General features: G+C 44.4%; 1 protein-coding gene across 1 annotated transcript; it reads right to left on the minus strand.

The window, feature by feature from the left end:
• Positions 1-5261: 5261 nt before the first annotated feature.
• LOC115829139 (RING finger protein 145-like) lies at positions 5262-24071 on the minus strand. The gene is made up of 11 exons (XM_030793190.1): positions 23927-24071; positions 22111-22324; positions 14251-14359; positions 13965-14056; positions 11647-11882; positions 11297-11472; positions 10621-10761; positions 10153-10335; positions 9521-9668; positions 7670-8026; positions 5262-6832 (listed from the first exon to the last, which is right to left on the minus strand). Exons 2-11 carry the CDS (start codon positions 22292-22294, stop codon positions 6410-6412), a joined length of 2049 nt encoding a protein of 682 aa, XP_030649050.1. The 5' UTR covers positions 22295-22324; positions 23927-24071; the 3' UTR covers positions 5262-6409.
• Between the last annotated feature and the right edge of the window lie 799 nt (positions 24072-24870).

Raw genomic sequence — 24870 nt, forward strand, 5'->3', positions numbered from 1 at the left:
CTTACCTGAAATAGTTATATGTCATTATATTCATCCTAACATGCGGTTTTCTTTTTGTCGATATATTTACGTGTTACATTAAGTCCTTATTAACGCATACCGATGTAGGACGCGCGCACACATTTGGAATTTATCTCGAGTCACTGGGCCAGATTAACGTGGCCAAAAATAAAAAATGACATTTTACTCGATTATTAGAGTTTAGTCTTTTAGAGTTCATTCAGTTTCACCGACAGTGTTTCATTTGTGCTATACATTTCGGGCTAATATGGTACTAACTTCCGATGAGACTCGCTCCTCGTGAGCTTGGCATCCGCGTATAACTGACAGGACTGGGCAGCCGTGGTCGCTGTAAAAATATTTACATTCTTATCTAAACCTCTTGGGAACGGAAAGCAGGGAAGTTTTTTATTTCAAATGAGGTTTCAGTTGATAATAGTTAGGGAAGAATGAAACGTGCATTTGTAAATGAAGTTTAAGATAAAGATGGGTTACATAAAGAGATGTGATGCAATTCTTTGGCTCTTGACAGAAATAAGTGTTCTTTTCGTGCGGCAGCATAATACATAACAACGGCATTTGAATGCATACCACAAAGCATAGCCTTGTCTGTGTCGTCGCCGCTTTGTTTTATTTAGACAATTGTTTAGGTTGATTTATGAAAACCCTGGTTTGAAGCAGCCATGCCCGTGTCTAAAACGAATTCATATGGCTTCTACTCTTAAACACAAGGGCCAAGAAAAGCGAAACAACAGCGAACAAAACAGTAATTAGTTCAAGCTCGCAACAAACTAAAAACGGTTTCTAGGTTTGGGGAAATTATCCGTCGCCATAGGCTATCTGCAATTTTCTCAACCTTTTAGAGGCAACTAGATTTATTAAGATATGGAAGGAATTCCCCTTCTTACCTCTGTTACACTGAAGACTATAGCGAAATGTGAAAAGCCGATGAGATTGCACGTGGGATGAAAAAAAAAGAATTTTCAGTATTTCAATAGGACGAAAAAATGAATTGTTTTAATAATATTACAAACAGATGTACCCTAAACACACAAAATTGTCTTTCTGTTAAATCATTCTGGTTAGAAAGTTACTGACAAAATAATGGAGAGGTTTGCTGACTGGTGCATATTTTGTTTAACGCAGTGTCTTATGTTTGTTTTAGATTTCTCGATGTAAAAAAGATCAAAACATTCTCAAGCTTTTTGACAGTAAGTCACGTTGGCACCAGGGCAGTAAATTCTTTATGGCATGTTGCCGGACTAAATAAAGCAAAAGTGCACAATTATGTATCAAAGATTCCTCAAAACATAAGCTAACAAAAATAAGAGAAATACGTAATACATACGACAAACCCGTGCAGACATACAGAAACAGATGGGCATAGAACCCTCATAAACTGTAACAGATTCACGAACGAGCACGCGCAATGATAACCATCATTCACAGAAGCCGTTCGTTTTTTCCCCCTTCAGGTCTGTCCGTGTCTTAGAAGTGGTCAGTTGCACGCGGACGAGTCCCCCTGTTCTTCCCTTACTGAGGCACTATAAAAAGAGCTATACAGTTCAATAGCAGTTACATTTGCGGAGAACTCCAAACCACTAGCGTACCCAAGAGCATACAGAGCACGGAAAATCAGACGACTGGAGCTTTCAGGATTCAACATCAAAGAAACTTTAAAACCCAGAGAGAAGGGACACCCTTTAAACAAAATGTCCACGTGTCCATCATTAACGTTGTCTTATCAGCGACAGCAGCAACACTAATAATGATAATAATAATAATAATAATAATAATAATAATAATAATAATAATAATTTAACGATATGATATTGGATAAATGAGATAAATTTGCAGATGATATTCAGTCTCGTTATAGCTGCTTAGTAAAAATGATCATTGCATACTAAATAAGGTCGTTGCTTTTGTTATCTCACTAAGCACTTCTCCGCTGATGTTAGCTCATCAACTCATCTAATGGATTTTTTGGAAATGGATTTTGACCAAATGTCTGATACCATTGAGTTTTATTGTTTTAAGAAGCAAAGAAAAACCAGTAGGAGACGTTTCCACTCGGTCGCTGTCATCATTGTTTTTAATCTCAAGCATAAATTTCACTAGTCAGTTAGGCTACCGAGACGTGTGAGTAACATGAATCTTAAATTTAGTCAAAATAAAAATACAAAGAAAACATCAATGGTGTTTATAAATTATACGATAAACCGGGTTATTGCGTTACGGATGGTGTTGGTAAACTGGTTTTTGAGGCCTGTTGCGTACGCCTCGGAGCGTTCGTTTTGGTGACGGATATTTTACCTTTTTTCGTCCGCGTGCTCCCCCTGGTGTATGGTACCAAGTTTATTCAGTACCGTTTCGAAGATTCTGGTGCAGTTCAAGCCACAAAATATTGCTGTATGAATGATACCATGTTCTTATTTCTATTTGCATTTTTCTACAATACGATGTCTTATTATGTTTAGCAAAAATAATGGACAATTTAGAACCAAGAGGCAACATCAGTGATTCAGTTATAAGTTGTTTTTTTCGGGTTTGTTCAAAAATTAATACAACGCTGCCATCGTGTGTGCAATTTTAAAATTATAACCAGAAAAAAATCAAGGAGACGCAGTGACTGCTCCGGAGGATTTGCCAGAGTTTTGCATAAGAATCTTCATCATACTCTTTATACTGCTAATTGAGAGTACTATGGAGGCCGTATTTAATAAAGTGGGAATTCGTCCCAAAAGCAAAATTAGGCGAATTGGCAAAGCAACCTCAGAATTTTCGCAGATTTGCTCATAAGTAGAAGTAATGCAGACAGAACCACAGCTTAGAGTTGTTAGTGACCCTGGAGAGGACTTGAAGAGCTTAAAGAATTTTCTCGACCAAAAGGAAAACGCTGCGGTCAATCAGATGGAGAGGCCATGTAAAGGAGATTTTTGGAAACGGTGACAAATTACAATATTTGTCCCCCAATCGCTCACCTGTTAATTTTGAACTTAACACGTTAATAATTTCCGTCATATGTACTCTAACTGGCCCGCGTTGACAGCGTTTTTGATCGCTGTAGCAGCTGGAGCCCGTAACATCACAGCGGTTAAATACGCATATGTCCGCAGCCGACGACAGTTTTGACAGCTAGTATCCTACCCATACATGAATATTAAAATAATTTGTTGTTTGTTAAGTAAGAAGATACTATGACATTAGTCTGCAGAACAACATATACACAGCAACATTCTCAGAGTTTATTAACCAGTGTTAAGCAAAAGTATTGAATATAACGTTGAAGTGACACTGTAAAAATATGATTTAACACTAAAGGAATCAATTGCATAAGAGAGCTGGTGTCACTGAGAAGTGTTGGAGATTCAACTTGTACTACAGAGTTACAAAACCAGTGTAGCAAGTAACACTTGGATGTTAAGCAGAGTTCATTTTTAACTATGCACATAATTATTTTAACACTGCTTATAAGCTGTATTATTAACTCTTTAGGAAGTGTTAAATTAACACTGCAAAGACTGGGACAAAATAAACACCGGCATAGTGTAAAAATGAACTCTCTCAGAGTAGATTTAATATACTATAGAATTTGTTGTGTAGCTTGCATGTAAAGCAGAAATTGACACAATCGCAGTTAAAAGGTGCGATTCCCACTAGTTGTAGAGAGGCGCAGTGATAGTATGAGATCAGCCTAAAGTTTTTACGCAGCAGATACCGGCTATGTTGTCTTGAACTTAATTAAGTCGAATATTACTCCAACCGCATTCAGAAACCCTGTCACTTTTGCGATCCCAGTTCCACTAGTGAAAAAAAGCAAGAGGACCGTGGTTTTCTATTATTAAAATCTCTTAAATTGGTCGTATCTCACCAGCAAGCCAGGTATTAAGTCGCAATTGTGAGGTATCAGACCAGATATCTGAGATTTTAAATCGTAATAGTACGATATAAAGTCATAATTATGAAATATTAAAACGTAATTGGATGATAGAACTCTGAATTGTGAGATATTAACTTGCAAGTGTGAGATTTTAGGTCGTAGTCTCGACCTACTATGTTTAAAATGCGAAACACTACGTAACAATTCTAAGGTATTGCTTTGGAACTCTAAGATATGACGACGTATATACTGGATACTACACTGGAACTGGGAGATTAAGAGGCTGAGTTGCAATTGGAGGACATAAAAAAAACCTGTAGAGACAAAAATAAATGAACACTTGATTTAACAACAACAACAACAGCAGCAACAATTATTATTATGATGATAATGATGATGATGAATCTTTTTCAATACAATATCGCAATGTTTGGATAAAATCAAGGAAATACATCGAGGACAGGAATAACATGTTGTGCAAACGACTGTGGATTAGGGGTAATCTTACAGGTTATAGCCTTTGCTTTTACTTCAATTCCTGTGAAAAGGAGCGACTCTGACACATGCATGTGTCATGCATGCGTAGAGAGGGTGAGCGGTTCTGGGACTACGAGACTAAAGTGAGTTTTATAATGTTTGAAATGTTAAAACAACGTCAAAAGTTAGACAGTTTTGTATTGTTTTTATTTAGCGGCCCAATTATTTAAGTAAACACACAGTCACCGAGTTGAGCAGTCAGATGATTATTTATTAACATTTTCCGAGTGAGTTTACTTAAAGAACCTTCTGTTACTCTTCACCCGAGTGAATAAGTACAAATGTGTCCCCTTTTCCACCTCAAGCACAAAAATCTGTTTTCTTAATGTCAAGACTGTTCAACAGTAAGGGAAAAGGTAATTTAACCGTTGCTGTCACTCCACTGGACCAAACTGATCAGTGTTTATCTATATGCTGAATACATAAGGGACACAATTAAAGACTTTTCTTTGTCTCAATTTTATGTCAGTAAAAGAAACAGGCCCAGTGAGACACTTCGTTTTAAAATGTAATGGTATGTTTTATTTCTAACATTCAGCTTTGTAAAATAACCAGAATTGACAATGCATGATGACAGAACACTTTCCATAACCTCAGCGTTCTAAATACGTATCAAGCTCTTTCTTAAAAAACGACAAATAAAAAGTTTTTGTTATAAAAATCGATGTAAAATGACAGATCAGCCAGGCTTTCTTCATCAGAAAACCTACCAATTCTAAACAGGAGCAGTATTCATACAATTAGTTTGAAATGATGAATGAAAATTAAATGAATAATGACTCGTTGCTAGCAAACATTTCTTTTTTTATTTTCCTTCAAGAATATGTGCAAAAAACAAATATTAAATCACTACAAATCCGTTATAAATGGCATCTGTTGTGTTAGGTCATACATCGTTAAATGTACTCATTCCAACATAGTTTCAGAATGTCAAGTGTTTTAATACTGCTAACGTAAAATCATAGTTGACCATACCAGCACAACACTATCAGCGTTCTTTGGCTCAATCACACTTCTACCTGTAGAGGGCACCAAAGTGTTCACGCAAGCCACAAGAACACGTCATCATAGTTGTTGCTTTTAGAACACTGTACGGCTCGTCAAAAACAAAACAAACAAACAAATAAACAATAACAAAACAAACCAAATAAACGACAAAAAAAAAAACAAGTGATAATATTGAGTATTGAATATGGAGGCCTATGTACACAGATTTCTACAGGGTTTGACCTCACACACCAACAAACAAACAAACAAACAAAAAAACAGTTGGGTATCTGACGAAAGACCCGACAGCTTTGGAGCATCGCTATGAATGATGTTAGTGCAAATGCGAAAATGCCACGTCAAACAGACCTCGTTAAAAAAAAAAAAGAGCGTTGTTTCGGCGAAGAGACAAAACCATCGTACGAGTGTTTGCGTCGTCTTGGCCAAGCGCAGCACGTGTCCTTCCAATCTCTTATGATTAATTAATCTCACCGTTTAAATGTTCGCCCTTTTCAAACACACTTACAACCTCATGGAACTGCAGTACCAGTTTCTTCTAAAAAAACAATTCATTTGCACCAATCGAAATCCAACCAAAACTCATTCCTCGTGTCACATAAAACTATTCAATTAAAAAAAAAAAAAAAAAAACAAACAAAAAAAAAAACGATTATACAAAACGGTAAACAAGTCAGGATATCCCAGATACCTAGTGGTATTCAAAATTTTGACAGGAACGACAAAAACAAACAAAAAAAACAATATAACAGGTTTTTTTTTTTCATCACCAAATGGAAATAGAGAATACAGCATGGCCTAGTTTGGACATTCATGAAGAAATGTGATTGACAGAGGAGTGCATTTAGCAGAGAGTGGGGTGTGTGCACTGTCACCTGCTTAACCAGTCTATAACAACGCTTTCCGTATTGGCAACATAACGTGACTACAGCATAGTCCCAACTGTTCGCATGGCAAATGCAAGTTGGCCACTGGCATCAGCTCTCAGAGGCAGGTACTGGGAGCCAGACTGGAATTTGGAGACCCAGTCCCCTCCAGATGTCCCTCAGACCCCTCTGGGCTCTCGCTGCCCAACGGTGCGTCACCTCCACCGGGGTCAGCGTTTGAGTCCTCCCCCGACACTTCCGGCTTCTCCGGCGAGGACGACTCCTTTCCGCCGTCATCCGGACCGTCCTCGGCCGCGGTGGCCCGTTCCGCTAGCGCCTGCTCTCCCTGTCCCACCTCCGCGGGATTCTGATTGGCCGGCGGGGCGTCGTGGGCGGGCGGCGGGGCGGAGTTGGAGGCTTGTGGTTGGCTCTTGAGTTGACTGTGGCAGAGCGGGCAGGTCTCCTGGACGTAGAGCCACTTCTTCAGACAGCCAGCGTGGAAGAAGTGACTGCAGGGGGTGATGACGGCCGACGCCATGTCCTGTGTGCGGCACAGACCCAGTTAGACATCCGCTGTGTGTTCCACCACACACAGACACACACAGTTACAGACACATTCGACTCTCACACTCTCACAGTCAGGGTTACCGGCCGGTATGTTAGCGGTGGGCAGTAAGAAACACAGGGAGACACAGGGTTTAAAGCAGATAAGCTGGAGCACAGGCTCAGAGAGTTCAAGACAGTCGCATCATGTGTCTGACACAGGAAGGAAAAAAGTCCTTAAAGCACAGTAAGCTATAATGTTAAAGACAGAGTCGATAAAACGCTGAGTTCCCCATGGCTCAGTTAAAATGTCTAACTTAAACCCAATGACTCTACAATATTCTCGTTTTCCTTCCTGAGTTTACCTGGTCCGCTGAGAATGGAATAAACTTCACTTTATTTTACTGTGGGGCAGAGGCAAACCACAGCAAGACTGCAGTTCTGTTAAAACTGAGACTCTCTACTGTTCTGCTATCGCATGACAAAACATCACAGTTCAAAACTTGTCCCCCTATAACATGTTTTGGCTGGACATTAAAAAAAAAAAATCTGTTTCTCTCAGTTTCACTGATTTGCGTTGTTTCTGCTCTTTGCCCTTTGAGGGAATTTAAATAAAATGGACTGAGCACACATCTTCCTTATCAAACGTCAGTGATTCATGGGTTTTCCCCTTTAGAGACAGGCTGCTCCCAAACCGGGATCTCTCCATATCTCTCCTATTTAAGACGCAGGAACCTCTCAAAACATTCCATACACACACATACACACACACACAGACACACACACACACAGACACACACACACACAGACACACACACAGCAATGACAGGGTTACCTGGTAGCAGATGGAGCAGATGTCATTGTGTTGCTGGAGCTGGAGGTCAGAGGCCACGGGCAGGCTTTTGATCTTGTTGACGGCGTCTCTGCGCAGGAGGAAGCTCTGCCAGCCCAGCTGGGCGCGCAGCCACACGTTATAGTAGGAGTGGATGAAGATGATGGTGGAGCCCATCACCGTCCACTCCCCGAACACCGTCTCCGACACGCCGTAGGCCACCACGCACAGCGCCACCAGGAACTCCAGCAGCCGGTACGTACCGTTAACGCAGTAGATCACCTCGTCCATGTTCTCCACCGGAGCCTTCCGGAACTCCTCCACCATGAAGAGCACGTAGATCAGCAAGGTACCGAGCACCTGGCGGAGGAACAGGGTGAAGAAAGGCAGTGGTGTCTCTGCATGAGAATGTGTGTGTGTGTGTGTGTGTACAAAAGTTTTGATCGTTGGCATTTGTGTAAGTACATCAGAGTTATCTAAGCTATACTAACACGTTACAAACTAGATCTGCATGCAAGTCTGAGTCCTTGTGTATGTGTAGGGGGGTGTGTGTGTGTGTGTGTGAACATGTGTGCATGTACGTGTGTGTGTGTGTACGTACAGTATGTGTGCATGTGTGTGCATGCGTGTGTATGTGTTAGGGCTGCTGCGATTAGTCGAAGTAATCAATTGCGTTGTTAGCATTACGACATTAGCATTAAGCTGAAAATGCGTTGATATCAAAATTCAATGTCGATGCATCTTTCTTTTTTTTTTTTTTTTTTTTTTTTTTTTAAAGAATTTACCCCTTTAATTTCTAAAATGCTTCAATTCATTATAACAAATGTTTTTCTTCAATATCACTATGTCCATGCGGTGTGCATGATGTCAGTCGTTTTTGGCTCCAGTCAGTGGTCATCTCCAGTCAACGCTACAGTTTTAAAAAACACGCCGGCTGCAGCAGAGTCCGACTCAGCCGCGAAAGAGGTTCAGTGTAAAAGTTTCCACAGACCCAAGGCTTCGAAAGTGTGAGAAAACTTCAAATGATCACAAAACAAAAAGGTGGTTTGTGCACTGTGCACAGTTTCGATGGCACACCACAGCTGCACTAGCACTATGCACAAACACCTGAGGAGAAAACACCCAGGCGCTATTCTGGATGATGGACCGGTAGAGAAAGCAAAACCACCATTAAGTGTTGCCTTTTCATGTTTATTAAATTACCATTAGCAGGGAGAGATTATTAATATCTTTTTGTCCTTGCAGCTGCTCAATACATTCATTATTAAAGCCATAAAGTTATCTGCCTGCGACCTTAGCATTTCCATTGAATAAGTGTTTGAGAAAATGTACAGGCTAGAATCTGGGCTTATTGTAGGTTGATTGACAGCGCCAGTGTGTGTGTTCATGCACGTTGGGCTTGTTGGGACATGTACCTTATCTAACTATTTTATTTCTGCCATTATTTTAAGCCCATTTCTTTGTGTAGGGAATGCCATGACTACAATAGATCAGATTTGAATAACTATGATTAATATAAGTTTGTTGTTGTCAAAATAAAATGAACTCAAATGAAATGGTCAATTTGATTTTTTGGAGGAAAATTAATCGTTTGGATTAATGGACTAATCGATATAACAGTTGATAGATTAATCGATAGAATAATCGTTAGTGGCAGCCCTAATGTGTGTGTGTGTGTGTGTGTGCGCGTGTATGTGTGTGTGCGTGTGTGTGCGCGCGCGTGCGTGTGTGTATGTGTGTGCGCGCGTGTGCGTGTATGTGTGCGCGCACATGTGTGTGTGCATGTGTGCGCATGTGTGTGTGCGTGTGTGCGCATGTGTGCGTGTGTGTGTGTGTGTATGTGTGCGTGTGTACCTGCAGTGAGGTGAGTATGCTGGAGGAGATAATGATGAGTAACCAGAAGTCCATGTGGAAGAACTGGCAGATCATGTAGGACATGTAGGCTGGGAAAACCAGGAGGAACAAACACAGACTGACAGCACGGAAGTGCTTCCACAAACTCCTGACAGAGAGAGAGAGAGAGAGAGAGCGAGAGATATGCATGAACATTTATCATAGTCTACGCTGTATTTCTGGGTAATATTGCGGAATTCCATAACAAGTGACTACTGTTTGTTCCAGCAGCAGTTGTGAGCGTAAACGCTAGCTACAGTGAAACAGACAAGGATCACAAAGTGAACAGGAAACGAGAACGCCCATGGGTTAACTTCAATGATGAGGAGGAGGAGGAGGAGGAAGAGCGGAGACAAAAATAAAAATTAAAAAAAAAACAGTTTCTGTTCCCCTTCAACTGACACAGGAACATTATAGTGCTGGAGGAATGAGAGAAACATGAAAATACTGATTCAGTCATTTCCTCTGAGGAAGGGAAAAGACCTCCACTGGTGAGGCTAAAATAACATGAATAGGTTTGCATGTGCATGTGTATGTATGTGTGTGCGTGTGCGCGTGTGTGTAGTGTACGTGTGTTTATGTAGATGTCGTACTTGTCGCGGGATGCCCCAAGAGCCAGTACTATGGGGTCAGCGATATCCAGCATTGACTGTAGGATGGAGGCCACCACGATGAAGAGGATGATGCTGAGGAGGAAGGCTCTGTGAATGACCTGCAGCTCAATCAATCCCGTCTGCACCGCCAATATCAGCAGAGTCACCCCCTCAGTCATCCCCCTGAGAGAGAGAGAGAGAGAGAGAGAGAGAGAGAGAGAGAGAGAGAGAGAGAGAGAGAGAGAGAGAGAGAGAGAGAGAGGGAAGGACAGAGATGAAAGCAGATAAAAGAGAGGAAGGTGGGGAAAAAAGAGATATGTTGGGGAAATTTAGAGAACGAGGAAGAGGGGAAAAAATAAAAAAATAAACAAATTGAGAGAAACATTAGCCTGCACCTGCTGAAAAGTCCTCCACCATTGTGCATGTGCAGATACACACATATACACACACTCATACACACAGACTCACCTGTGCATAGTGTTGTCGGTCATGAAGGCGCGGTAACCCTGCAGGTAGAACCTGCAGAGTGTGAGAACGCCCAGAGCCACGAAGGACACAGTAAAGACCAGACCCAGCAAAGAGTACGGTGTACTGCAGCATTCAGCAATACTGTAAGAGTCAACACACACACACACACACATACAGACACACACACATACACACAGACACACACACAGACAGACAGACACACAGACAGACACACACACATGTTTAACTATTGAGGGAAAAAAATCTCTTTCATATATGCCACTAAGGGCAGGAACATCTGGAGTGTTACTGTCCAGTAAAGCTCAGAGCTGTGCATGACTGTTCAGTACACCTCAGAGCTGTGCGTGACTGTTCAGTACACCTCAGAGCTGTGCGTGACTGTTCAGTAAAGCTCAGAGCTGTGCGTGACTGTCCAGTAAAGCTCAGAGCTGTGCATGACTGTTCAGTAAAAGTCAGAGCTGTTCATGGCTGTTCAGTAGAACTCAGAGCTGTTCAGTACACCTCAGAGCTGTGCGTGACTGTTCAGTACACCTCAGAGCTGTGCGTGACTGTTCAGTAAAACACAGAGCTGTTCGTGGCTGTTTGTGACTGTTCAGTAAAACACAGAGCTGTTTGTGACTGTTCAGTAAAACACAGAGCTGTATGACAGCCTGACCTGGTGAGGAAGAGGAAGAGGAGTCGTTCGCGGGAAGTGGGCTGGCTGCGTGTGCTGAAGTATGTGTAGATCTGAAGGGCGAACAGCACCAGCCAAAAACACATAAAGAGCACGGGCAGAACCAGCTGATTCCACAGAGACATGGCCAAAGCCAGGAGTCCGTACACCTCCACCACCTACACGCACACACACGTACGCGCACACACACGTACGCACACACACAGAGAGGGAGTCAACACACTGACATGGTCCTCCTTACATTTAAACTGTGTAGTTTCAATGATGTGTTATGGTACCAGCAGTAACTGGGGCCAGGCTCTTGGCCTGACTGTGCAGTTTTTGAGACGTACCTGCACTACCTCGCGGTAGGCGGTCTTGGCCAGGTTGTAAGGAACAAGCAGGTTGGAGGCGAGGAAGTAGAGCACCTCCAGGCCGGTGAAAATCATGGCAAATCGATTGACGAAGACGATGGTCTCCAGAGGGACCATGCACAGTCTGGCCACCAGGGGGAGAAGGTGAGCGGAGAAGAGCCAGATCTGTTTCGTCTGCATCACGCAGGAGCACAGAGTACAGACCACCAGCTGACCTGGAGAATCAAACACACCAAAAAAGATTGACACACACGTAGAGACACACACACACACACACACACACACTCACACACAAACTCTGAGTATACCCCATCAGCCTGGATACACAAGCATGAAAAATAAAAACTCTAACACACTCAAACACACACACACACACACACACACATTCCCTTTCACCAGAATAACGGCAGACTAAACAGAACAAGAAATAAACTCATGTCACTCAAACATTTGTCTGTTTTTACCCATGAGGATGATGCATTGGCGAGAGAAGCGTATGCTATGCTAAATAACTGTAGATCATATTCCTAACTGCAAACATCACCTCACAGTAAATGGTCATGCCTGTTCAGTTCTGAGAGAGAAGTCACATACAGTCAAAACACATCTCTCTAGCAACTGCAGACAACAGTGCCAGCAACAGATGGGTTTAAAACAAATGTGTGTGTGTGTGTGTGTGTGTGTACGTGTATGAACATACACACGAACACTCCTTATCTACTTTTAAGAATGAATAGGTGAAGTCCTACATCATTCTCTATGAATGTGTTCTCAGTCTGTTTCTTTAAGACGTGTCAGTGAGCTGGAGTGTGTTAGAAGCTGTGCACACATGTCCGTCAGGGCCTGGCGTAACAGTCGACCGTTCCTGCGGTCATGTCCGTCAGGGCCGTGGCGTAACAGTCCACCGTTCCTGCGGTCATGTCTGTGGTGTAACCGTCCACCATTCCTGCGGTCATGTCCGTCAGGGCCGTGGTGTAACCGTCCACCATTCCTGCGGTCATGTCCGTCAGGGCCTGGCGTAACAGTCCACCATTCCTGCGGTCATGTCTGTCAGGGCCTGGCGTAACAGTCGACCGTTCCTGCGGTCATGTCCGTCAGGGCCGTGGCGTAACAGTCGACCGTTCCTGCGGTCATGTCTGTGGTGTAACCGTCCACCATTCCTGCGGTCATGTCCGTCAGGGCCGTGGTGTAACCGTCCACCATTCCTGCGGTCATATCCGTCAGGGCCTGGCGTAACAGTCCACCATTCCTGCGGTCATGTCTGTCAGGGCCTGGCGTAACAGTCGACCGTTCCTGCGGTCATGTCCGTCAGGGCCTGGCGTAACAGTCCACCATTCCTGCGGTCATGTCTGTGGTGTAACCGTCCACCATTCCTGCGGTCATGTCCGTCAGGGCCGTGGTGTAACCGTCCACCATTCCTGCGGTCATGTCCGTCAGGGCCTGGCGTAACAGTCCACCATTCCTGCGGTCATGTCTGTCAGGGCCTGGCGTAACAGTCGACCGTTCCTGCGGTCATGTCCGTCAGGGCCGTGGCGTAACAGTCGACCGTTCCTGCAGTCATGTCCGTGACTGACGGTGTGGCTGAGAGAGACACGCCTTGCCACGTCCCATTACTCTGTGTGTCATTCAACGCACCCAGTCGACCGTGACCGCGGCCGAGGTTCAAAGCTCTACGGCAGAGAGGAACTGACCTCAGCTGAACTAGATTACGCGCGCTCGCAAACACAAACACACACACACACAGCCAAACACTGTTTGAATTTAAACCTGTTTCAAGTCCCTACTACTAACACAAAGTCGGTTCACACCCCTAGTTGGCAATGGAGAGGGTGTGTGATGAAGGAACCTTGATCTATACACAGTGATTCGTTTTTCACTGTTAAATGAACAAACTGAAGCCCTGGCTCCATTAGATAGTGCCTCTTCAGGAGCACAGATACTGAATACACAGATACTGACGTATGGTCTCCAGGAAAGTGACTTCCTGAAGAGTCCGTTCATTATGTAAACCAAGACCAGGTTCAGAGACACACCAAGATCAGGTTTCTTCACTTTTTCACATATTCTGATTCCTTTCAGACCATGAGCTTATTTTTAGTCCTGGTGGGAACCATCGCTCGGTCATACGAAACCGGCCGTTCTCAGTTTCTCTGTGAAACGACCCCGAGGATTGTGGGAACAAAACAAAACAAAAAAACAAGTGTAACAAAAGTGAGTCTGCGAGGGAAACCAGAGAGCCAGTGAACATGTCGTTCCTTTCACTGCTAACCTGGGGGAGGTCAGCGGGGTCTACTTACCGATCAGCGCGGTGGTGAAACGGTTCATAGACAGAGGCTCCAGGTACAGGGGTCCTTCATAGCCCGAGTCCAGCTCGCCACGAACGTAATCCCTAAACACAGCAGCATTACAATGGTATTACCCAATCAGGAACCAAGAGAGAGAGAGGAAAAAAAAAAACAAAACAAAAACCAGTAAATGTCCAAACAGGCATCAGTTATAAGCATGTGGTAATTATTGCTTTCAGGTGTGTCATAGGGATGGAGAGTAGGGGAGCTGTTTATCAGGGTGGTTTAAGGGACTGACCTGGAGACCTGGTGTCCAGCGAAAAGGAGCAAGGCCGTGAGAACATACAGGTACAGCTGGACCAGATGCTGCCGCGGCAGGGTTAACAGAACCAGGCTGAGGATGTAACCTACACGCACACGCACACACACAGACACGCAAACACACACACGCACGCAAACACACACACACATGCAAACACACACACACACGTGCGCAAACACACACACAAACACGCACGCAAACACACACACACATGCAAACACAGACGCGTGTAGACAAACACACACGCGCAAACACACACACACGCAAACACACACACAAACACAAACACACACACCCACAGTGTTAGGCAATGACGCACCTCAAGGACCCTGTTGAAATACAGGTTATCCAAATCTGCACCAATGACCTTCAGTAAATATTTAAGAGGAAGGAACTGTAACCTGACAGCACTCTAAGCATGATGTGAGTGAATGAAAACCGGAGCTTTCAGACTTGCAGCCATAGGAATACTGTGCAAAACAATCAGGATAAAGGCGGGAAACACAAAAGCCTGGTGAGACTGCTCTGAGCCTGGGCCAGACACAGGCCTGCAGTGTGACCACAGGAAGACTGACACAGGGAGAACTGTCAGAGGAGCCGCAGGACTCTGTAACCTCAGACCAGCCACACAGTGTGGATAACACTCTATAACCTCAGACCAGCCACACAGTGAGGATAACACTGTAACCTCAGACCAGCCACACAGTGAGGATAATACTGTGACCTCAGACCAGCCACACAGTGAGGATAACACTCTATAACCTCAGACCAGCCACACAGTGAGGATGACACTCTATAACCTCAGACCAGCCACACAGTGAGGATAACACTCTATAACCTCAGACCAGCCACACAGTGAGGATAACACTCTATAACCTCAGACCAGCCACACAGTGAGGATGACACTCTATAACCTCAGACCAGCCACACAGTGAGGATGAAATCTATAACCTCAGACCAGCCACACAGTGAGGATGACACTCTATAACCTCAGACCAGTCACACAGTGTGGATAACACTCTATAACCTCAGACCAGTCACACAGTGAGGACAACACTGTAACCTCAGACCAGCCACACAGTGTGGATAACACTCTGTAACCTCAGACCAGCCACACAGTGAGGATGAAATCTATAACCTCAGACCAGCCACACAGTGAGGATGAAATCTATAACCTCAGACCAGCCACACAGTGAGGATGACACTCTATAACCTCAGACCAGCCACACAGTGTGGATAACACTCTATAACCTCAGACCAGCCACACAGTGAGGATAACACTGTAACCTCAGACCAGCCACACAGTGTGGATGACACTCTATAACCTCAGACCAGCCACACAGTGAGGATGAAATCTATAACCTCAGACCAGCCACACAGTGAGGATGACACTCTATAACCTCAGACCAGTCACACAGTGTGGATAACACTCTATAACCTCAGACCAGTCACACAGTGAGGACAACACTGTAACCTCAGACCAGCCACACAGTGTGGATAACACTCTGTAACCTCAGACCAGCCACACAGTGAGGATGACACTCTATAACCTCAGACCAGCCACACAGTGAGGATGACACTCTATAACCTCAGACCAGCCACACAGAGTGGATAACACTGTAACCTCAGACCAGCTAAGTGAGGATAACACTCTGTAACCTCAGACCAGCCACACAGTGAGGACGACACTCTATAACCTCAGACCAGCCACACAGTGAGGATGACACTCTGTAACTTCAGACCAGTCACACAGTGAGGATGACACTCTATAACCTCAGACCAGCCACACAGAGTGGATAACACTGTAACCTCAGACCAGCCACACAGTGAGGATAACACTCTATAACCTCAGACCAGCCACACAGTGAGGATGACACTCTATAACCTCAGACCAGCCACACAGTGAGGATGACACTCTATAACCTCAGACCAGCCACACAGTGAGGATGACACTCTGTAACCTCAGACCAGTCACACAGTGAGGATGACACTCTATAACCTCAGACCAGCCACACAGTGAGGATGACACTCTGTAACCTCAGACCAGCCACACAGTGAGGATGACACTCTATAACCTCAGACCAGCCACACAGTGAGGATGACACGCTGTAGGGAGAACTGTTACGAGCCTGGGCGTGGTACTTCAGGAACACAGGCAGAGTATTACTGTAACTGCACGTCACGGAACACATTTCCAATGCTGACCACTCCTCACAGATGATGTTAGACGCTGTCAGGACACCCCCCCCCCCCCCCCCACACACACACAATTTAACTAACTCACCTATTTAAACACAGTCCACAACATACACAAGATAACACCCCCCCCCCCACACACACACAATTTAACTAACTCACCTATTTAAACACAGTCCACAACATACACAAGATAACCCCCCCACACACACACACACAATTTAACTAACTCACCTATTTAAACACAGTCCACAACATACACAAGATAACCCCCACCCCCCACACACACGCAATTTAACTAACTCACCGATTTAAACACACACACAATTTAACTAACAGGCTGATGTTGAGCAAAAGGAAAGAGGCCAGTGGTAGAGGGGAAGCACCTCCATGTTTCTCTGATAAAGTCATGCATGATTAAACTGTTTACGCGAGCTAAATATACTTAGTGTGTATCAGCATATCTCCTCTGCTACACTTTCATTATCAGTTATGTAATGTCAGGTATTTACTTTAATGAGTGAAGTGGTTTTGGCTTTCATTTATCGTGTGAAGCCGAAACAAGGCAGAGACATATGCACCTCACTTGACAGGCGGACCTGTGAGAAGTGGGCTGGTTTTCATGGGCTGTGTGGATCAGACCCCAAGTGAAGATCCAGTATGGCTAGGTTACAGAGGAAGTGCTGTGCTACATGCAAAGCCTTACAGGACTGACGCTGTTGCCAGGCAGAACAGACCCTGATTGAGCCTGATGCTGAACTGAAGTGGAGCAGAGTATGTGAGTGGGTATATGTGTGTGTGTGTGTGTGTGCGTGTGTGTGTGTGTGTTGAGCATAAAGGACATGGTTTAGGGGATTTCTGAAAAACTGTTTATTCTGGTTCATTCACACACTGACTACTCTTTACTAACTGAGTGTGGGTAATCAGCCGATACATCTCTCTCTCACAGACACACACACACACACACACACACACACACACAGAGCAGTCACTGGAAAGCCGGAATGGAAGAGACAACTGGAGTGCTGCTTAAGCCTGGGGGAGTGTTTTAGCCCAGGCCTGATCCCTGTGCTCAGACTCTCAGGACGACTCCTGTCCCCATATGAACGCAGTGTCGCTGAACAAGCTAAACCAAGTCTCCTGTTTCAACCCTTTACCACACCGAGTAAACCCCACCCCGGGGGTGAGAATACATGGGCCTAACAAACAGCTAGGCGGCTGGTTAACACTGGGTAAAGCAAAACATACATGGTCTCCAATCTGACCAATCGCACGCAGCTCCATAAACGCGTGGGATAAGCAGGAATGATCTGCTGCAGTTGGTAGATTCATATCTGTGATGGAAAATGAGTGTGGCCACAGTATGAGCAAATATAATAGCAAGGTAAGGATCTGATATTAAGTATGACTCCTATCTATAGAAACAACGAAGGTTTCAAATTCCAGATTCAACATGTCACAGACATGCATGTGCTGTGCAAAAGCAAACTACAAGGACGTCTCAGACAGAAGGAACTGAGAACGTGGAGACAGCGTTCATGTCATTTCAGGTCCACGTCCACGGGCCACTGGCAAATTAGTGAGCCTGCCTGAAATGAGACAGAAAATGTGTGTTTGTGAGTGAGAGACAGACAGAGAGCATGTCTGTGACAGGAGTAGACGAACACAGCTGTGTCTACCATCTACACCCCCCCCCCCTCCCCATTCCCAGCAGACATGGTGTCTGCGTAATCCTGCCGGCTATATTCACCCCGACACACACTCTGTCCAACTCTCTCGCGCCTTTTCTCCCACTAATACGCGTTAATCTCTCGCTTGTGTGACTGCTCACCAGACGGCACACAAACACGCGCCCAGCTATTAGCCCTGTCAAGTGCGGCCGTTATCAGACGCCGCTCCGCGAGCGCGTGTGCGTGAACGGAAGCTCTGGGAATCCAGGAATTTCTATCAAGCGTAGCGTGGGCTTTCCGTAACGCCGCGGGCCGGGGGACAAGGTCCTGACTCGCGTGGTTTTACGTCTCGGCATTCCCCAGTCAGCCGCGACTCATTTCCGCGCAAAAACAATCGCGCACTCTGATTAAAAACTTTTTTTTTTTTTTTTAATCCAAACCATTTTTATCTCTCGTTCTGCCAGAGCTGGCAGAGACTAATTTACTCTGTGGAATTTGCATAGTGGTGCGCGGTGAATCCTGATTAGAGCTAAACTAATTGCGGCCGATCTTCTTTTAGACTCTCCCAGTCGCAAACAGGCTGCACTGGCCCACAGTGGCCGCAGTAATTGGTCCCTGATTGGCTTTACCACTCCAGATGCAAGGTCGAAAATAAAACTGAACCGTCGCTCTCCACAGTGGTTTAAACATTTGCAATGCAAAACCATAAAGACATCAGTTCAGTGTAATATCTTTATTGAAGGCCTTGTAAACCGAACAGTATAACTTTGGCATTGTCTTCTCAGATTGTATTTAACAACTCTGCTGCTAGGCTTCTGTTAACGCACAAATTCGACATAGCACGGAGCACAAGTCAAATAAAATCAGATTGTCCTGAAAGCAATAGACTTTTTTTTTTTAAGACCCAAAAGTCCTTCCGCGCATAAACACAGCACTGAAACCCTGGTTCGACGATAAGCACCTCCTATTGGTCACGCTGCTCGCACGAGCTCTGTCATAGCTTTGAGTCCCCACCGCCGCGCGCGATTAGGTCAAGACGTGAACGGTGCAGTGGGTTAAACCGAAGGCTCTCATTACTGCGTGTGGGTTGTACCTGGTTCTGTTTTTGGACATACAGAGGTCTTTTGTGCTTTTATCAGCTCTATCAAGGGCGAGCCGCTGAAAACAGAAACGCTGCATAATATATGCATCTGAGGTAAAGAATACACTCCATTGTCCTCCACTGTGTGAGTGCAAGTTCCCCTAATTCAAATGGAACTTTTCAGCTAAACTTTAGAAAGCTTTGTCCACCTATTAAACACTACAAACCCACTGAATATCTGATTACTGTATCATTTTACCATCTGATATCACAAATCGGTCTTCAAAGTGGAGAGGAGAGGGAGACTGAAATAAGAATGTAGCAGTGTGTGATAACTTACATATCTGCTTTCCTCCAAAGCAAAAGTCTCTAGGTGTGTGTGTGTGTGTGTGTGTGTTACAGTCACAGACTAGATGAGGCTTAGAACACATCGACACAACCTGCTAGTCAAAAGTTACACAACTGGTCAAGGACAAAGTGGCCAAAGTCTGGCAATGAAGTCAACCGGTCCAACGTAATCATTTCGTTGCATGTAACAATACCACTTCCTGCCGTCAGACAACAGGGGTCATGAACACAGCCACTCTCTGCACAGACCCCTGTTTGTCCACTGACAGCCAAACACAATCACACTGACTGCTGTGTCATGTTGGGAGACACACATTTGGTCTCATAGCTGAGTTTTTACAGAGCCTCTGTCCTTTCTAGCGGAAAACTTGGCCGATGACAGGCAGGCCAGGCCGTGAGCACCACGCTGTGTGTTCAAAACCGCTGACGCAGCACGGGGCAGGAACTCTTCAGATGTTCCACCGACAGAGTGTGGGGGGAAAAAAACCCCCAAAACACACACACACACACACACCACACACACACACACACACACAAGGGGACGGTGAAGGAGGAGCTACAGAGCCAAACCGTGAGAGAAAAATCTTTCTCTCCGTCTGACTACATGAGCACTGCTCTAGTGTAGAACGAATAGCTAAAACACAACACTCTCCTCATCCTGGAGGTCAAATCAACTCACTGGACTACAATAGGACTTTTTTTTTTTTGCCAATTAACTGCATTTATTTCTTTGGTACGCATTTTCAGTCTAATTTGGGTTGGCCGACCGCATGCGCTCGGTCTGCCTGTGTCAAGGCCAGTGAGGTGCAGCCCCTCTCTGGGACAGATGACAGCAGACACTGCATGTTCTCACGTCGCAGTGTCCAAACACACCCTGGAGAAGAGCGCTCTTTAGACATCAACATCCACGGCTGCACACACACATCTGACTGTTGGCAGCCGTCGAACAAGCTATGACAGAGTGAGTGACCCAGAATGACACAAAAAGACTGACACAGGCCAAAAATCCCAAAGTATTCCAAGCCACAGCCAACAACCAGCGGTGTGAAATGTGAATTCACACCTCGGTAGCATGACGGGGCCTTAACTGAGCAAGACCACACAAATCTTTTAATGACAGTTTTACTGATAGCGCCTTGATAGACAAGAACCCCCCCCCTTCTGAAAATGAATTTCAGGCCCTGTTTGAATGGCAAACAGTCTGAGAATATTGCTCTTATTTGAAAATAAACTGAGAGAGTGCTTTAGGGCATACTTAATTACAGTAAACAAAGCCACGAAGCCTCTGTGTGAACACCGGTGCTGCTGGTAACGAGGGACGGTCTGGTCACCACCCAAACTATTTCAGTTACGTGTTCTCAGCGCACTACTGTCCTCACACTGACCCATCAAACACACAGCACTTCCCCTTCACAGCTATTACAACATAACACAACCTCTGCGGTCAAACCTGACTGCTTGATTATCTGAACACCATCAATGCTGTGGCAACACTTCTTTCAATTAATAAGCTCTACAAGGCAACAATCAGCACAATATATTTACATGCCAACAGAACTGTATTGGAGATTCTAAGCGTAACTCTGTTACTACAGTGACTGGAGGCTCAGTAGACTATACCACTCTCCAGGCTCGTTACTAGGGCTGCAACTAACGACTAGTTTGATAGCTGGACAATCTATCAATTATAGAAACAAGCAATCAACTATTATGAATCGCACATTTACTCAATGGCTCTTATTTATTTGAGCATGCGTGTATAGACATGACCTGAAGAACTCTTTCGCCATTTAGAAAGTATCAAATTCTCCGGTGCGCTCGGCAGCAAAACCATCTCCAACCATAATCGTCGCCATGACAACGATGCAACATTTAAGCAATGTGGAATGTGAACAGGATCGTTGTGAATAATAGGCTATTGTTTGCTACACTCTATGTTCAACGTCATTCATAATTTCTTGATCAAGAGAAAATGTATTTAAAAGCAGAAAACGTTACAGCTCATAACGTGAAGTTACATGGCTTTTTAACATGAACATTAGCTGTGCCAGATGGCTAAACTAACTTAATGGGACGCGTCCTCATCGCCCAGAGAGCCAACGTGCCACTTCTTCAGTTGCTTGGGGCATAACCGAAGTGCTCCCATGTTAGGCAAGGTCAGGTTCGCAAATGTTGCAGTTCATAACTTTCTTGGCAAGAGTTCAGAGTGAAACGCTGCCACACTTTTGAGGTCGTGAAGGTGTTGGCATCTCTATCGTTCACTCCGGTAAAGCAACGCAGCTTCGGCGACGTGTTTGAACATTCTGAGTCAGCACAAATAACACACGCGATGACGTCACCAACTTAACGACAATTAAATTCGCTGCCAACTAATTTGGTCATGGATCTCAGTCGACTACGTTGATTCTTCGTCGCGCCCCTACTCACTACACAGTCTCTGCCTCTCTCACTTCCAACACTGACAATAAAACCTTGAGGAGGAACGAACCAGAGTAGCTTTAAACAGCCGTGAAGGCGGGGGAAAGTGCAGGTGGTACTGACCTACATAGTGCAGGTACAGGGCCAGGTACTTGTACTGGAAGAGGGGGTTATTGTTGAGGCTGCTCCTCTGGATCTTCTGGAAGAAAGAGCTGACGTCCCAGCGGTACAGCACCTCCAGCAGCATGATACTGGGCACACGCAGGCCCACGTTCAGCACGGCCTCCAGCCTCTCCCGCCACGCCATGACCGCACCAACACCGGGACTCAACACCGACTGAGACACAGAGAGAGAGAGAGAGAGAGACACACGGTGTGAATGTCAGAGTGAGAGAAAAAGAACAAAAAAGAACAAAACAAAGAAAGAGGAGAAAAAGGGGTCAGTTACAGAGGGATTGTGGGAGGGAATAAGGAGAGAGAGAGTGTGTAAGTGAGAGGGAGAGAGAGAAAGAAAGAAAGAAAGAGAGAACGATACAAATAAGAAGGAAGGAAGAGAAAGAAAGAAAGCGTGCTGATGAAATCTCTCACTTATGTTAGTCTCCATTCCCTGACCATGCTGCTTTTGAGGAAAAAAATCTAGGCACCGGGTATACACGGGTACGTACGCAATGGAATGCATTTCTGAGCAGGCCCTGCGAACCCACATACAAGTCTATTCATGCAGTGTTTAAACAGTAAAGACAAAGCAGGAGATGGAACAGTAGGTACTTTTCAGAACACTTGAAATTACACAACGAGCAGAAAAAAGGAAGAAATTTAGCAGAGAGGGAAATAAACAGCTGGAGGGGAAAAAAAAGTCGAAAATAATGTTGTGAAACGACCAAACTGAATTAAACACTTTAAATATTCATAGCAGCATCAGAGTGAGAAACAGCGTTAGTCACGCCCGTTCGTATGACACTTGTCAATTTGTCTGTGAACAGTTACAGCGATTGCCATAGAACATGACAGAAAACATTCCTACATAATCATTTCACCCTCTTTTTCGGGTTTGTTTTTATTGACAGAACAGCAACATCACGTGTAAATAGAAACTAGCTTGAGTCAGTACAAACGGGAACCACGCAATTTCAGAGATTGACGTTTGATTGATTGAAGTACACGCAGTCAGCTGAATGAGTCTGATCGTCGCTACATTAACGCATTTGACTTTCCGTCAGGTCTCGGATAACTTGCTTCCACGTCAAAGCGTAATGTTACAGGATGCGTTCAGAGGGGCTTACTTTCGATATCCCTATTCAAATAACGCTTGATATGGAAGCGAAACACACAAATATTTAGACGACGTTTTATCACAGCGAAATCACCGCACAGTGAAATGACAGCAAAAGTAGTCGACAGCACATTATCGTGAACAAAACTTGAACTCTAGTAACCCCGTCTCTAGCGGTTGAAACGCTGCTGGCACACAGTTGGTTTATCGCCGACAAACAAGTCCCGAAACTATGCTTACTCAAGTGAACAAATGATAAGTCGGAATAACTGAACAGATGTCAACACCAACAGTTTAATACCAGAATTAATTAGGGTAGACAGCTTTCTTGTTAAAACCGACGTCGAAAGCTAGTTTAGTGGCTAGCCTTGCTAATGTAGCTTTGCAGCAATTAACGTTAGCTCCGGTTAGATCACAATAGATTCTGTTAATGTAGAACCTCAACTCATCCGTCGCATATTTGAAACATAAAGTTGCATTAAAACACTGACACCAAAATACCCGCAACCTTGCCTGACAATAAGACGTAGTACGACCACATCTAGCTAGCTTATAACTAGCCACCTTGGTAGCTGTCGTGGAAACATCCAACCGATCATTACTGAACGCAAGCCATTCCGTTATTCCGTAAAAACGCCCACCTCCACTGTAATTTACACTACTTACGTTATATGGAGACGCTTAAAACAGTTTGGCTCAGTTTCTTGATGTTTCTCTGGTCGAAAATCAACCATTTTACCCCGTCAACAAGAGGGGGTTTCGATTCTCAACGGTGGTATTTCCACCGAAAAACCGGAGCAATGCATTTCACTTATCCCAGCTGGCAGCCATTATAAGAATGCTTCGTTTCACGTTAAGTGAGCATGCGCACAGTGTCAAAGTGCAGCTGGCCACTGTAAATAAATACCTTAGTTCAGGCTCCGTGAGGCATCATCCTATGAGCCAGCATCACAGCGAAGCGTTAGTCACTGACCTCACACATGAGAGAAATATTAACTAACACAAGCACAAGATTACAAGATTTACGTGAGAGAGTTGCATTGTATTAGTACATCATGTCTGCGTCTTAGTAGACAATTCTTAACCGATCAGATTGTTACGAGGTGCGCACACGTAGGCTACATACATACATACACACAAACAGACATATAGAGGCCCACATACATAATAATAACAGGAGGATGCATATAGCAGATTCATATTACTGTGTATCAGAAATGAAAATACCTTGAAAACGCAACCGTCAAAAGTCTAATTAGTAACATTTGATCGGAGAAAAAGAAATGCACAAGATAATGTACTGACACTGTATAGGTGTAACTAATATTATATTGGCTCGCTCCGCATTTGTTTTGTTAAGTTTCGCTCGTGTTAGTCAATCTTTTTACTCATTATATCACAGAAGAGACGAGACGGTGTACCCTGACAAGTGTCTCAGTACTGACAAAGATAATCTCCCGCCTGAAAACTAATAAATGAATTAATTAAAAGACAGACAATTGAAAGGCAATTTGATGACAGGTTTGAATTTGTTTCAACATTTATTCCTCGTCTCAGGTGTCATTCAAAACGCAAATGACTGTAAAACTCTCCGTCATTTGCGTTTTGAC

The sequence above is a fragment of the Chanos chanos genome, chromosome 16, assembly GCF_902362185.1.
Source record: "Chanos chanos chromosome 16, fChaCha1.1, whole genome shotgun sequence".
Classification (NCBI taxonomy): domain Eukaryota; kingdom Metazoa; phylum Chordata; class Actinopteri; order Gonorynchiformes; family Chanidae; genus Chanos; species Chanos chanos.